At 49.1% G+C, this 15,344-nt stretch overlaps 1 protein-coding gene across 2 annotated transcripts in view; it reads right to left on the bottom strand.

Moving 5' to 3' along the window:
- The window catches only part of BANF2 (BANF family member 2), a 38,865-nt gene that overhangs the window by 1,551 nt on the left and 21,970 nt on the right, over positions 1-15,344 (bottom strand). The window contains exons 1-2 of one of the 2 annotated variants that reach the window (XM_061125851.1): positions 13,875-13,952; positions 4,118-4,246 (exon numbers count right to left, since the gene is read on the bottom strand). In XM_061125851.1, coding sequence (XP_060981834.1) covers positions 4,118-4,246; positions 13,875-13,940 — 195 coding nt within the window. In that variant the 5' untranslated portion in view covers positions 13,941-13,952. Of the gene's footprint in view, positions 1-4,117; positions 4,247-13,874; positions 13,953-15,344 lie in introns of those variants that run through there. The other variant, XM_061125852.1, reaches the window with a different exon arrangement.

Genomic DNA, 15,344 nt, shown 5'->3' with positions numbered 1-15,344 from the left:
GCTGGCATCCATCGCTGCTCTGGTCATCAGAGTCTCCAGGTCCCTCTGTGTTCGGCAGCTAGGATGCCAGGTAGTGTGTGGCTCTCAGGGCCAGAGGCAAACTTTGCAGAAAGCCTGCAGGCAGGAGGGCCTCTGGAGCTGGGGAAGTCAGCCTGCTTCTCTCTGCTCCCAAGGGAAGCTGGAGTCATGGGCCCTCATCTTGGCCCTAATAGAAACCAAGCCCTCTTGGTTTTTCTCTGGGCTCCAGAGGGTGAATTCCTATCCAGGGAGCCGCCCTCTCCCTCCTTGGGAGCACAGGAACCTGACCGTGGGGAAAGGGACACGGGCACCCTGACGTACTTTCCCACCATCTCTCCCACGCCAGCCTTTGCCCACGTGGCGGGATGGTGGCTCCAGGGAAGATGTCCCCTCAATGCCACATCCCACCTGTGAGCAGGTCTGGACCAGGCTCTAGCTTGCGTGCCGATTCCTTGCTCAACAGCAGTGATATTTGAGTCTGGGGTCTCTGTAGGGACCCACGTGGGCACACAGGCCCTGTACTCCGAGGCCCCACTTGGTTTCCTGTTGTGCTGGCGCCACCTTGAAATTCCTGATGAACTTGCACCAGGGGCCTCCCATCCTCACCCTGCACTGGGCCTGGCAAATTAGCAGCTGGTCCTGGTCAACGTTCATTCAATATTTCGGTCTCCACAAGAACACCCAGACTTCTCATATACAGACACGCAGTCTCAGCCCCTCACTGTCTGCCTGACTCCCCTGCCAGCTCCCAGCTGGTCAGTGCTCTGGTGAATGCACTTCACAGCACCAGGCATTGTGTGTGATCAACAAATTTTTCTCTAACTAAATGTTACATTTACGCTGTTGCTGTTCAGTCACTGTCATGTCTGACTCTGTGGCCGCATGGACTGCAGCACGCCAGGCTCCCCTGTCCTTCACCATCTCCCAGAGTTAGCTCAAATTCACGTCCATTGAGTCAGTGATGTTATCTAACCATCTCCTCTTCTGTCTCCCCCTTCTCCCCCTGCCTTCAATCTTTCCATCATCAGGGTCTTTTCCAATAAGTCAGCTCTTTGCATCAAGTGCCCAAAGTATTGGAGCTTCTGCTTCAGCATCAGTCTTTCCAGCAAAAATTCAGGGTTGATTTCCTTTAGGATTCACTGGTTTGATCTCCTTGCAGTCCAAGGGACTTAAGAGTTTTCTCCAACACCACAGTTTGAAAGCATAAATTTTTCGGTGCTCAGCCTCCTTTATGGCCCACCTCTCACACGGGACATGGCCAAGGAAGCTGCCATGAGCATAGGTGGAAACTGAGAGGGTCTCTGCTCACAGCCAAGGAACCCCGGGGATCCCCTGCTTGGGGAAGGGGCTGCCATGCCCAGGCCTCCTGTGGGCAGGACACAGAAACCCAGGAGCTCAGAGGATTGTGGGGCAGAAGAATGACTCTGTAGGACATCACCACGGTGGATACTAGCCTTCCCCGATGGCTCAGATGGTAAAGAATCCACCGGCAATGCAGGTGACCTGGGTTTGACTCCTGGGTCAGGAAAATCCCCTGGAGAAGGGACTGGCAACACTCTTCAGTATTCCTGTCTGGATAATTCCATGGACGGAGGAGCCTGGCAGACTACAGTCCCTAGGTTCACAAAGAGTCGGACACGACTGAGCAACTCTTTCATTTCATGGTGGATACAGGTCATCACATATGTGTCCAAACCCATAGAATGCACGACACAGAGTGAGCCCTGATGTGAACTGTGTACCTGGGAGAATTCATGTCCATGTAGGTTTTCCTGTAACAAAGCTGCCACTCCGAAGGGGATGCTGATGATGGGGGAGGCTGGATGGGCACAGGGGTATTTGAACTTTCTGCTCTATTTTGCTATGAACCTAAAACTGCTCTAAAATGATAAAGCCTGTGGAAAACACTGCAGGAGTCTGACTTTCTGCTGCTGCATCTGAGCTGGCTGCCCACAGCCCGCTCCTCTCTACAGACATGTGGCCCCACCCATAGGTCTGGCCTCCCCCCTGAAGCTCCTGCTCATCTTGTAGATGCTACATGGGGATTGCCTCCTGGATTCTCTTAGAGGCTCAGCCAGGCTCAAGGAGGTGATACAGGGTCTCACCACCAAATCTCAGCATAAGCCCCCTCCCTGCTGGGTTAACTTCCTCGCAGTGATCTTCATGAGTGGTTTGTGATGAAACAACCCATGCTGTTCTGTCCTCACTCAGGACCTTGATCAAGGCACTCAGTCTCCAGGGGCTCTGTCTCCTCCTTTGTAAAGTGAAGATCGCAACCCCTCATTCATGGCTGGATGAGGGGCTCAAAGCTAAGGCAGAAGGTGAAACGCCTGGTGTCAGTACCTGGAATCAGTGGTCCTTGCAATGAGTATACGTGGAGAGCTGGTCACAGCCAGCCAGGAGGTCGGGGACACAGAGGAGCAGGTCTCCAGAGACCTAGCCAGTTCCATCTTCCCTGTAGCCATAACTCTGTGTATCAAGTTCTCAGACACCTGGAAATTTCCCATTATTCATTCATTCCTTTGTCTTTAATATGCCTGTCATCTTATCTATTTCAGTTGAAACAAGTTGGAAAAGACAAAACGATAGGGACGGAAAACAAATCTGTAGTTACCAGGGGCTGAAGGTAAGAAATGCGAAGTGTAAGGGGAAATATTTTAATGTGATGGGATTGCTCCAGATCTTGATTGTGGTCATGGCTACACAACTACAAGCATTTGTCAAAAGTTGCAGAACTAGGTACTAAAAAGGGTGAAATTTACTACATGTAAATTTAAATATTTTTTGAACAGAGTATGGTTGAACAAAAACAAAACCTCACAATTACAGAGACATTAAACCAATGGTGGTAGAAGCCGGAATAGCAATTATTTGTGGGTGTGGGGAGGTGGCGTTGACCTGGAAGACACACGGAGGAACTGTCTGGAATTGTGGAGGAGCCTGATCACTGGATGAGGGTGGTGGAGCTGTGCATGTGTGTCATTGTGAAAACTCACTGAGCTGAACCATCACATCAGTGTGGATGTGATACACCACAATAGAAAAGTCAAAGGGATAATAATTTCTTCTAAAAAATAACTTTTAATTTCAAATGTCTCCCCTAGTCAGACTTGCCAGCTTTTATTCCTGCTCCCAAATGCCCTTCCCACCTTTATCTGGAAGGAAAGAAGCTTCACCTCTCTCCACCTTCCTGACAATCCCACCTACCGGACATTAAACTGTGGCAGACTGGGGTGATGTTCAGAGTGTTTAACGAATGGCTCAGGGCCGTGTGTCAATCAGAAAACTACAGAACCAGCCATCCAGCTGTCCCTGGACACAGCCATGCACTGGGCCGGTGCAAACCAGACTGTTAAATCACACATGCAGTGGCACCAGGGGCCCTGGGTGTCTCTGCAGCCCCTTCCTGCCCCGGCCGTGGACCGACTTTCAGAGCTAAAGGAAATGACCAGCCGCGGCCCTGCTAGCGGGGCCTCTGTCAACTGAAAGCCTGTGGGTTCCCGCCTGCCTACTTTCTCTGGGAAGAGCTCCCAGTCCTTCCTAACGCTCACACAGCCTTGTAACAGCATTATAGAAACATTTCTTCATACATAGACCTTTCTGATTCCATTGGCCATCCTCGAGGCTGTACCTGGATGGCTAGTGACATCTTGCAACAACTCACTTCCTCTTACTCGGGTGTAGATGCCAGGCTGCTATTACTCCACCTGCCGAGGCCTAATAGGAGGAGAGGGACCCTCCCCATCCAAATTTCTTCATGGGGGGCAGGGAGGTCACCCAGGTCACCCATCCTGACATCTCAGCCCCAGACTTTCTGGCCGGCTTGCCTCTGTCCACCCCTGGATGTGTGAACACCACATGAACCTTGCACAGCCCAGCTGCTCTGAGCCACAGTGATCCAGTTTATGCATCTTCTGTGGACCCTGGCAGCTGCCCAAGCACGCAGGTCAGTGACGCTGAAGCCTGTGGCACCCAGCCAAGTGGCAGCTCTGCTCTCTGATGGCCACTGGCAGGGACACTTGGCAGCCACTGCCATCTGGCAGGACTGGGGGAGATGGGTCGGGAGGAGAAGGTAGAGAAACAGGAAAAGAGGGATTACCTTGTTGAAACCTTTGGTGACCAAGTTGATCGCCAGCTCATGGCTGATCCCGTCCACCCAGGCAACATCCTTTTCTCCGATGGGTTCAGAGAGGAAAGCTCTCAGCCTGCGAGACACGTGGTCCATGTCCTGTAAGAGAAGTGGGGGCAGGGGCGTTAGGAGGCTGGGGAACGCCCTCAGACTTCCGAGGGCAGGGGGCTGGGGCCAGTGATGGTGGGCGTCCTCCCATCATCCAGCGTTTACTGGAAATTTTTAGATGCCAGGGCAATGTCCTGCTCACAAGCCTTTCCATACCGATCACTACCTGCATGGACTAAGAGAGGGGTATCAATGGCCTCAGATGAGCCTAGTAACTCCCCATGAAAAGGGTGGGCTGGATGCTAAGCAGGGGTCCCCAATCTGTTTGGCACCAGGGACCAGTCTCATGGAAGACAATTTTTCCATGGACTGGGGGAGGAAGGGGGGTGTTTTCAGGATGATTCAAGGGCATTACATTCATTGTGTACTTTATTTCTATTATTATTACATCAGCTCCACCTCAGATCATCAGGCGTTAGATCTTGGAGGTCAGGGACCCCTGATGCTAAGAACTCTGCTGGGTTCCTTTCCAACCTTCCCACCCTAAATGCTTGAAGAAACAGCTTGCTTCTCTGAGCTAATTAATCTATGTTCTCCAACATTTTTTCATATTTTTATTTTAGCCTTTACCACACTCTATAATAGCTGGTTGTTTGGTTGCAAGGAACAGAAAACTCTAACTGGCTCAAATATTAAAAGAGACATTACATAAGTCAGAAGCTCAAGAGTGAGATTGGGTCTGGTACAATCAGGATTGTGGATCCATTTCTCTCAGCTTTCCAACTTGGTTTCAGTTGGGGTTGGTTCCCCTTGTGGTGGTGAAATGGCTGCACTGGCACTCAGATTCTCACCTTCCCCACCAACATCTCTGCTCCAAAAGAAGAAGTTTCAAAAGAGAGGGGACGTGTTTTTTAGGAGTTCTGAGAGAGCTTCATCCAGCTGTACTCCCCATCCTATATCTGGGGGTGGAGTCAGCTTTCCCTAAGCTGGATGAGCTGTGAGTTCAAGTATAGCTCCCTGCACAAAATCAGGATTATTATGGATAGAGGGGCAGGTGGTGTGAAGTCTGTAACCATAATGTCCCATATGATCCACCCCTTTGACAAACTAATGTTGGTACCCTCACTTTCCCTTACATAAGCATCAGAAATAACCACACTTGGGTATTAAATAGACTTACTCCCTCCCCCAAAGGGTGAAACCCCCTGATTCACTCAGTTACGGGATTCAGATTCGAGTTCATATTTTCTGGGAGATGCATCAGACTCCCCATCATGTCTGCAAGTATCTACTCACAGGATGGTAACCTATGAACTAAGTTCTGAAGTTCATGGTCATCAACCTAGTCAGCAATGTTGGGGAAAACCATGCTATCTGCACCAAAGATTTCTTGGGGAGAATTCCCCGTTTGGAGAAGGAGAAGACAGGAAACACACTCCATTGCCACTGGTCAATAGCACCTACTGGAGGTTGCTTGCCCTGACAGTGAAGGCAGGTCCTCCATCGGACAAGATGGCAGCCCCCAGATTTGGATGTTGGTGGACCTCCCGTGTCCACTGCCTGGTTAACGTCCTAGTGGGCTTGGGGTCGATGCCTCCCAAGGAGAGCCACTGCTATAGCACTCTGCTTCTGTGGGCGCGAGCTCAGAGTTTGGCCTGAGGAACAGGCCATCTGAGGCCATGAGTTGGCCACTTCCTTTGGCACTTCAGCCCCCTTCATTAAGTGGGTTTCTTCTATCCAAAGCCATGGCTGGTGGTTGAGGTGGAGGTCTTGACAGGTCTGTATCCTCGCTCTGTGCCTTGCCTGCTATCCTGCTCCTCAGACTCATGGCATCTGACCACATCTCTGAGGTAGGGAGGCACCCCATGTTTCCTCCTCACCCCACTGCATCCCAGGGGGCATCTTCACAGGAAGGTAAGTGCCCCATTTATCAAGCGTGACCTCCTTCAGACAAGATTGCTCAGGAGAGACTTGGGAATGGGTGGCAATGTTCTTCTGGGCCCCATATTCTTTCTCTTGCTGAGTCACCTGACTTGTGTCTCATGTTCTAACTTTAGTTGGTCTCATCACCTTTCCCAACCCAGCAGGATGTGCTAGGTCACAGGTAGAAAGCCCCTCTCCCAGCAAAACTGCATTTTCATCCCTCTGCATTTTCCAGTGGGCCACCTTCCCCTGAATGTGAGCCTCCTGGGGTCTCAGTGAGGATGCAGAGGTAGCCAGCATCCTGAGTACCCCATCAGATCTCCAGGGGTCAGGTCTCCATACAGGGTGAAGCGGGCCCACCAGAACCTGTTGCTCTGCTCCACGAGGGTCACTGTCCTTCTCATTTGAGGGCAGAGAGACACAAGATTTCTGAGCGGGAGGAGGAGCCGGAGAGTGCAGGCAGGGTCAGCCACTTTGCCCAGGGAAAATTCCACTCGCTGTCTGCACTGGCCATCTGTTAAGTTAAACATCTCTGCCTATTTAAAGAATACATGGAAAGTGCAACATTGTTATCAGAGCTCCTTGGCATCAAAGAGCCAGTGAGGAGCAACACCTGCCTGTTTGCTTTTCTCGCACACCTGATTCCACTTTGATCCTCAAGACACTGGCGCATAGGTGGCGATTTTTACCCTCCCCAGGCTCACTGAGAAAACGTCCTTGCATTTGTTAGGGAGCCTTTGTCTGCTACAGGGGTTCTCAACTGGGGGTGAATTGTCTCCTCGCCCAACACTTGGCAGTGTGTCTAGAGACACACTGTCACAGCTGAGGAGGGAATCGCCACTGGAGTCTGACGGTAGAGGTCAAGGTTGCTGCCACATATGCTGTAACGCTTGCAGTAGCCTGTCCACAACAAAGGATCATCCAACCCCAAACGTCCACAGCATCGAGGCTGAGGAACCCTGAGCTACAAGGAGCAGAGAACCCTGACTCGAAAGGTCTTAAACAATAAGTGCATTTCTCATAACCAAGAAACCCACGGTGAGGTGGACCCAGGCTTTGTTTCTCAAGAACTAGGCTAGCTTGCCCCGAAGATCCCAGGATGCCCACAAAACTTGCTTGGGCTCCATCCTGACATGAGAGAATCCAAAGAAAGGAGGGGCCATGTCTGCTTGGACGTCCGTAGCACCTCTGCAGTGGAACTTCCCTTCCTGTTGTTGGCCAGAACCAGACCACATGTCAGCCCTGAACCAGTCACTGACCAAGGGAGGAGGACCGCAAGAGGGGGATGAGGTCAGCCTCCCGAGCATGAGGCCCCTTGGAGAATACTGGGTTCTCCAGGAAGTAGAGAGGGAGGAAGTGGGACCCAGGTAGACGAATGACCTTGTCAGCTCCATATTCTAAAGCCTGGACTAATAGTCACACCAACTAAGGTACACACCAACCACATGGGGGGTCTTGTTGAGAATTGCAGGTTCGGATGCAGCAGGTCTGGGGTGGATATGAGATGCTCTATCTCTAACTGGTTCCGGGAAGATGTTGATACAGGGGCCCACACATCACACTGAGCAGCAAGGCATGACGTGATGCCACTTATTCTTTTCATGTTATTTTATGTTTAATTGTGGCAAAACACACAAAGCATAAAATTTACGATCTCAACTATTTTTAAGGGTACAGTTCAGTAGGGTTAAGTACGTTTATGTTGTTGTGTGGCTAAGTCTCTTATCTTGCAAAATGGAAATTCTTTTTTGGGGGGGCTCTTTTCAAGTTTTATTTCATGTGCCCATTGATGGGCACTTGGGATGTTTCTGCCTTTTGGCTATTGTGAATAATGCTGCTATGAATAGGGGTATACAAGAATCTCCTCAAGACCCTGCTTTAGTTCTTTTGGGTATGTCCCCAGAAGTGGGATTTTTGGATCCCAAGGTAATTTTATGTCTAATATTTTGAAGAACCATCATACTGTCTCCCATATTGGCTATACCAATAGCATTTATTCTTAAACTTGACAGCACATTAGATCGGATTGGGAAATTGACACATTACTGATGCTTGGGTCCCTCCTTCCGTGTTTGATTTAATTAGCATGAAGAGTATCCTGAATGGTGGAATTTTTAAAAACTCCCCAGGTGATTTCAGATGCTGCAAAGTTTGAGAACCACTGCTGCCTTGTCATTGGCTTCTTTCTCTTAAAATTATAAGCAGGTTTTCCAGGAGGATGGGGTTCCAGCTAAGAGGCTTTGCCAAGGTCTCCGAATATCTGTATCGATAGATGGCCTAAGAGCGATGACATGAAGGCAGTATCTACACCCTGCTCCAACCACCAGACGTCATATCCTCATTAGCCATCAACAGGAAGATTTAACTGTGATCCTGACAGCTTTGAAGGGCTTCCCCAGTGGCTCAAATGGTAAAGAATCACATGCAGTGTAGGAGACCTGGGTTTGATCCCTGGGTCAGGACAATCCCCTAGAGACAGGGGATGGCTACCCACTCTGGCATTCTTGCCTAGAGAATTCCATGGACAGAGGAGTCTGGCGGCTACAGTCCATGGGATCACAAAGAGTCAGATATGACTGAGTGACTTTCACTGACAGCTTTGAAGTCAGAGAATTCCAGAGCAAGCAGATCTCAATAATGGTCTGTCCCATCTTTTTCAACCTTAAAAAAAAAGAAGGGATCTTTACTTCAAAGGAAATTTTTCCTGGAATCCTTTTCATATAAAATAGATCAAGGCAGAATTACTCTGTTGACTCAGGAACGAACCGGGAACACCAACACCTGCCCCAAACACGGAGCCACGGCCTAGTCCCCTGGGGCTGCCCACCCTGGTCCCTCTCTTGTCCAGCCTAAACCCCTCATCTCATTCATGAGAACACAGAGGCCCCAGAATGCATGCAGCCAGCTGAGACCACGCACCCAGCAGAGCGCGGCCAGCTCTGGTCCCCAGAAGAGCATCCCCTTCTAGTCAGTGGTATTTCTGGGTGGTGGGGAAGGGTGGGGGGGGGCGGTCGGGAGCGGAGGCTGCAGTAGGGTCTGATTAAGAGCTAGACGGTCATGTGACAAAACCACTGCAAATGCCTTAACAAAGCCCCATCCCATCAAAGACTCCTGTGTTACAGGGTGTTCTTTCCAGTGACTTCATTTTAAATCTCAAAGTATTTGGGAAGGACACATGGCAGGCACAGGCTTCCCTGGTGGCTCAGTGGTAAGGAACCTGTGTGCCAAGAAGGAGACTCGAGTTCAATCCCTGGATTGGGAATTTTCCCTGGAGAAGGAAATGGCAACCCTCTCCAGTATTCTGCCTAGGAAATCCCATCAACAGAGGAGCCTGGTGGGCTACAGTCCATAGGGTCGCACAAGAGTCAGACATACTTAGCAACTAAACAAAACAACAACTAGAGAAGCTAGCATGGAATAAAACCTCCTCTCTTCATACTTATCTTGTTTGCTTCTTTTACTCAATGCCTCCATTTTCTCTTTCTGTGTTTATTTATTTATTTATTTTGGCCATGTGTCTTGCAGGATCTTAGTTCCCTAACCAGGGAGTGAATCTGTGCCCCCTGCAGTGGAAACACGGAGTCTTAATCCCTGGACCACCAGGGAGTTACCTCTACCTTCATTTAAAAACTCAAATCCAAAGCTCTAACATTCTATGAAAAAGCTATGCAATGCCTGAAAGCTATGGAGAACATAAATAGTTCCTAAATTAAGCAGATTTATGGATAAATTCAGGATCCATCCTTAAATCCTCAAAACACAGCAGCCAATGAAACTAGTGATCACTTTGGCCACAGGGACTGGTTTATAGATGAGTGCATTCCCTAGCCTGAGCCAAGTCCAGGACTTCTTTTTGAATTGCTGGTAAAGAGGCTTCCTCTCTCTGCAAGGGCTACTCAGCTGGTAGAATGTCACACCAGAACTGCTGTAACCATCTCTGCCATCACCTGCTCCCAAGAACCTTCCCTTGACAGAGGATGACATATAGGAAAGTCAGATCTGAGATAAGGAGAGAGATTCCCCAGTAATCATTTGCAGGCCTGCATCTAGCCATGCCTAAAGGCAGGAGCCCCTCTACTTTTTAACTACATCAGGCAATATTTTCCACTTTTGTTTAATTAGTTTAAGTTGAAATTGTGCTTTGTTAGCAAAGAGTCCTAACTAAATTCACCCTCTGGTGTTCATTCCTTCACTCACTCATTCAACAAGCATTTGTGGTGCACTGGGCCTTCCCTCGTGGCTCAGATGGTAAGGAATCCGCCTGCAATGTATTAGACCTGGGTTCCATCCCTGGGTCAGGAAGATCCCCTGGAGACAGGAATGGCTACCCATTCCAGTATTCTTGTCTGGAGAATTCCACGGACAGGGGAGCCTGGCGGGCTATAGTCTATGGGATTGCAAAAGAGTTGGATACGACTGAGTGACTAGCACTCTCACATTTTCACTTTACTATGTGCTATGTACTACTATAGGCATGAAAGCATCTTCATTCTGCCCAGTCTTAGGGCAGGATCAGTCCCATGACTTGGGCATCAGGGATGGAAAGATCATTTTCAATGACCATTAATGCTCATCATTCAAAAATAATAGTGAGGAACTTTTCTGGTGGTCCAGTGGTTAAGACTTCACCTTCCAATGCAGGGGGTGCGGGTTCGATCCCTGGGTGGGGAGCTAAGATCCCACATGCTTTGGAGCCCAAAAAGACAAAACAAACAACAGAAGCAATATTATAACAGAAGCAATGTTGTAACAGATTCAATAAGGACTTTAAAAAGGGTCCACGGTCAAAAACAAATCTTTTAAAAAAAAAAAAGTAAAAAATGAAGGTAATATTTACCTTCCTTGCCCTTAGCTCCAATTCTACAAGAGCAAATATCTTTGGTGGCTGTCTTACACATGAGTTTTTAATTACAGCTCTTTCTCTGGATGGGTCTACCCCTGATGCATACCCAAATAACCTCAATGATTTCGCAGGTCTTTACTGAGCACCATCTGCATGCAAGGCTCTGTGAGTTGTCTATGAACCCGTAGGACAAGTCCTTCTGTAGGTGCCTTGCCCAGAGGAAACTTGACTGGCCTGTCAGGAGGTGTAACAAGGTGAACTCAGCGATAAGGGAGGCTGTTCCCTGAGGCAAGAGGGCCCCTCTTAAAGGAACTAGAAAGGAGGAGGAGGTTTGGCTCCATGGATTGCAGACCCCACTCCAAAGGCAATCTGAGTCTGAAGGCCATGGCTAGCCCCCTGCTGGGCACGCTGGTTGGGTGTCAGAGACTTACTTGAGTCTCTCTGCCCATGACCAGCAGTGTGACCCTGGGCAAGAAACTTTCATTTCATATTTGTAAAATCAGAATGTTGGGTTTGCTGGAACTCACCATTCTGGTCCCTTCCAACATGGTGTGTCTTTGTTTTACAGTCTGTGGATGGTACAGAATTCACACAGGTTTCCAATCCCTATTCTGCCATTTTCAAATCCCAAATCCAAAAAGCTCTGGAAACCAGATTTTTTTTTTTGTTTGTTTTTTTGAAACTTCTTGGCAGCAAAACCTAGTCTGAACTGACATGAGGCTATTTATAGTCTTTATTATGCCACTTAGTGTGAATATTTATACATTTTGCCACAGGCATATTAATGGCTTTGTTTACAGGGTACTGAGCCAGACTACACTGAGAATGGTCTCAGATGCACAGAATAGGCACTGTATTGCTTTTCTAAAATCCAAAAAATAATCTGTACCCCCCCCAAAATTCCACCCCCAGCAGTTCTAAGAAAGGCTTTACAGACCGTGAGCTAAGATCACTGCCTGCAGCCCAGACCACCTGCGATGGTCTATCTCCCCGGCTCACCGAGATATCACCTCTCTTGTCCACGACTCTCAGCCTCCTAACCCTCTTTCCCTAAAAATACTTGCTCCTTTGTCTGAAATCCTGTCTGCCACATAGCCTTTGTCTGGGGGTGGTTCTAGCTGGGACTGTTCCTGGCTACACTTTTCTTTCATGAAACTATTTCCTCTTCTTTGGGAGCCTGTTCTCTGCAAAGGATCCAGGGGTGATCTTAAAAAAAAAAAAAAAATCACCTAAGGAATAGATGAGTATATTAGCTACCCTCCATGGACAAGACATCTGCCTTGTTACAGGTGCCTTTTTTCCTTTGCTTTTAATTTTCAATTATGGTAAAAATATACATAAAGTAAAATTTACCATCCTAGCCAATTTTCACAGAGAAGGCAATGGCAAGCCACTCCAGTACTCTTGCCTGGAAAATCCCGTGGACGGAGGAGCCCAGTAGGCTGTAGTCCATGGGGTCGCTAAGAGTCGGACACGACTGAGAGACTTCACTTTCACTTTTCACTTTCATGCATTGGAGAAGGAAATGGCAACCCACTCCAGTGTTCTTGCCTGGAGAATCCCAGGGATGGGGGAGCCTGGTGGGCTGCTGTCTATGGGATCACACAGAGTCAGACACGACTGAAGTGACTTAGCAGCGGCAGCAGCAGCCAATTTTCAAGTGTACAATTCTGCGGTGTTAAGTCTATTCACACTGTTGTGTGACCCATTTTCAAATCTTTTTCATATCCATTAAACAACAGCTCCTGGGCCCTGGCAACCACCATGTTAGTTTCTGTCTCTAAGAATGTGACTAGGGACCTCACAGAAGTGGAATCGAACAGTATTTGTGGCTGCCTTAATTCACTTAGCATAGTGTCCTTACTGCCCACAAATCTCGGTCTAGTCAAAGCTATGGCTTTTCCAGTAGTCATGTATGGATGTGAGAGCTGGACTATAAAGAAAGTTGAGGGCCAAAGAATCGATGCTTTTGAGCTGTGGTGTTGGAGAAGACTCTTGCGAGTCCCTTGGACAGCAAGGAGATCAAACCAGTCAATCCTAAAGGAAATCAGTCCTGAATATTCGTTGGAAGGACTGATGCTGAAGCTCAAACTCCAATACTTTGGCCACCTGATGTGAAGAGCTTCCTCATTTGAAAAGACCCTGATGCTGGGAAAGATTGAAGGCAGGAGGAGAAGGGGACAACAGAGGATGAGATGGTTGGCATCACGGACTTGATGGACACGCGTTTGAGCAAGTTCTAGGAATTGGTAATAGACAGGGAGGCCTGGCATGCTGCAGTCCATGGGGTCAAAAAGAGTCAGACACAACTGAGTGACTGAACTCAACTCAACTAATGTCCTTAAGTTCATCTATTTGGGTTTCCCAGGTGGCTCTAGTGGCAAAGAACCCACCTGCCAATGGAGACATAAGAGACTCGATACCTAGGTCAGAAAGATCCCCTGGAAGAGGGCCTGGCAACCCACTCCAGTATTCTTGCCTGGAGAATCCCACGGACAGAGGAGCCTGGTGGCCTACAGTCCATGGGGTCGCAAAGAGTCGGACACGACTAAAGTGACTTAGCAAGCATGCACACATGCTGTATCATGTGTAAGAATTTAATGCTGAATCATAATATTTCATTGTGTCCATGAACCACATTTTAGAATCATTTACCCGTTGACGGACTTCTGGCTTTGTTTCCACCTTCAAGCCTTTGTGGATAATTCTGCTATGAACATGGGTATCCTATAACAGACACATGGTTTTAACTTCTTAATTTACACCCCCTTATGGATAGAGCTTTCAGATTCCTCCCCTCATTGCCACTATAACCCCAGAGAGGAGGGGGCAGCAATGCTGTCTTGGGAGGAGCTTCCCCAGATGGAAGAAAATTCTAGAAAGAGGAAAAAGAGAGCTCACCCCATTACTCACCAAAAGAAACAGGATGTTTGAGAAGCAGGTAATAAGGGACAAAATTCTCAAAGTGGGCAGACACATTGGATTCCAGAGGGAAAGTTCTGACTCACTGGCCGGGCCCTGGTGATACTGCACGAGACCCAGTGTCCTGCTTCCCTGGGCTTCCCAGGAGATGATGAGAACAGGCCACTCCCAGGGGTCAGGGCAGGGGTACAGCAGCCAAGAGCAAGGGTTGGGTAGGTGAGCCTGAGCACCAGGCAGATCTCATAGGGCTGATGGGCGAGCCAAAGCCTGGCATCAGGATGAAGCAGTCCCAGGATCGGGGACCTAACAACTAGAGCAAATGGCCGAGCCATAGACTACAGCACTGGGTGTCACTATCCCTAGAAGACCAGAAGGGGCTGGTCATCCCTGCAGACCTCAGGGGTCAGGCCATCATCCTGCAGATACCACAAGATATCAAACCCGCAAGTGTTGTCCCAGCCCCACAGCCCAGAACTCCTTAGGGAGGCTGGAGAGGTGGAGAGCAGTTGTAAGAAGACTGTCTCCAAAAAGAGACCCTTTAAATCGGCCTGGACAGTGGACTGCTCACACTGAAGGGACACAGCCTGAACTTGAACAGAGAATATGCCTTAGGTGCAGTTGGCGCCAGGCCCAGATCCCCTGGACCAGCCCAACTGCTAAAAGTGCTGCCTCCAACACTCAGCGGAGGCTCTCCCGGGGTTATCTGCCAGCAGAGGATGTACCACACCCGGAGACGCCTGGGAGGCTGAGAGCAGCAGCGACCCTGACACTGAGTACAAAGCCCGGTGCCCTCGTCCTGGGGCGGGACCAGCTTGTTGGCATGACTCCCACTCCCGGGCTCTTGCGAGAGCCTCTTGCCTCCCAGTCCTGCTCACTCCTCCCCCTCTTGCTTCCCTCCTCCTCCTCCCTCCTCCCTCGTCCCCTGGGCCAGGTGCACCTGCATCCTGGTCTTAGGTCGGCTTCCCGGAACTGTCCTCTAGCCTATGTTTGCCTGGATCCCAGTGTGGAAGAACAAAGTGCATTTTCTTTGAACATCTAGGTGCAGTGGAGCGCGTTTGTGACCACAGTTCAGTTCAATCGCTCAGTCGTGTCCGACTCTTTGTGACCCCATGGACTGCAGCATGCCAGGCACACGACAATACGGTCACGGTGACCTGGTTGAGGGGTTCACAGGCCCTGGGGTGAGGCTTCTGGAGACAGAGACGCTGTCAGGCGGCCAATGACCCTTCTCCACTACAGGGCTGACTGGTGGTTGCTGGGCTGATCTCAAACTCAAAACATCGGTGAGGGTTTGTGCTCCCATGATGATGGTGGCCAGGTTTAGGAAACAAAGACACAAGGTGCCCAGTTTAAATTTCAAATAAACAAGTAACTTCTTAGTATAAGCCTCACCCAAGAATTTCACAAGGTATACTTATTCTAAAGAACTTATTTGTAGTTTATCTGAAAGTCAGATTCTAC

Source organism: Dama dama, chromosome 23, assembly GCF_033118175.1.
Source record: "Dama dama isolate Ldn47 chromosome 23, ASM3311817v1, whole genome shotgun sequence".
In the NCBI taxonomy this organism is placed as follows: Eukaryota; Metazoa; Chordata; class Mammalia; order Artiodactyla; family Cervidae; genus Dama; species Dama dama.
Note: the sequence above shows the minus strand (reverse complement) of the source record. Positions and strands in the feature narration are given on the sequence as shown.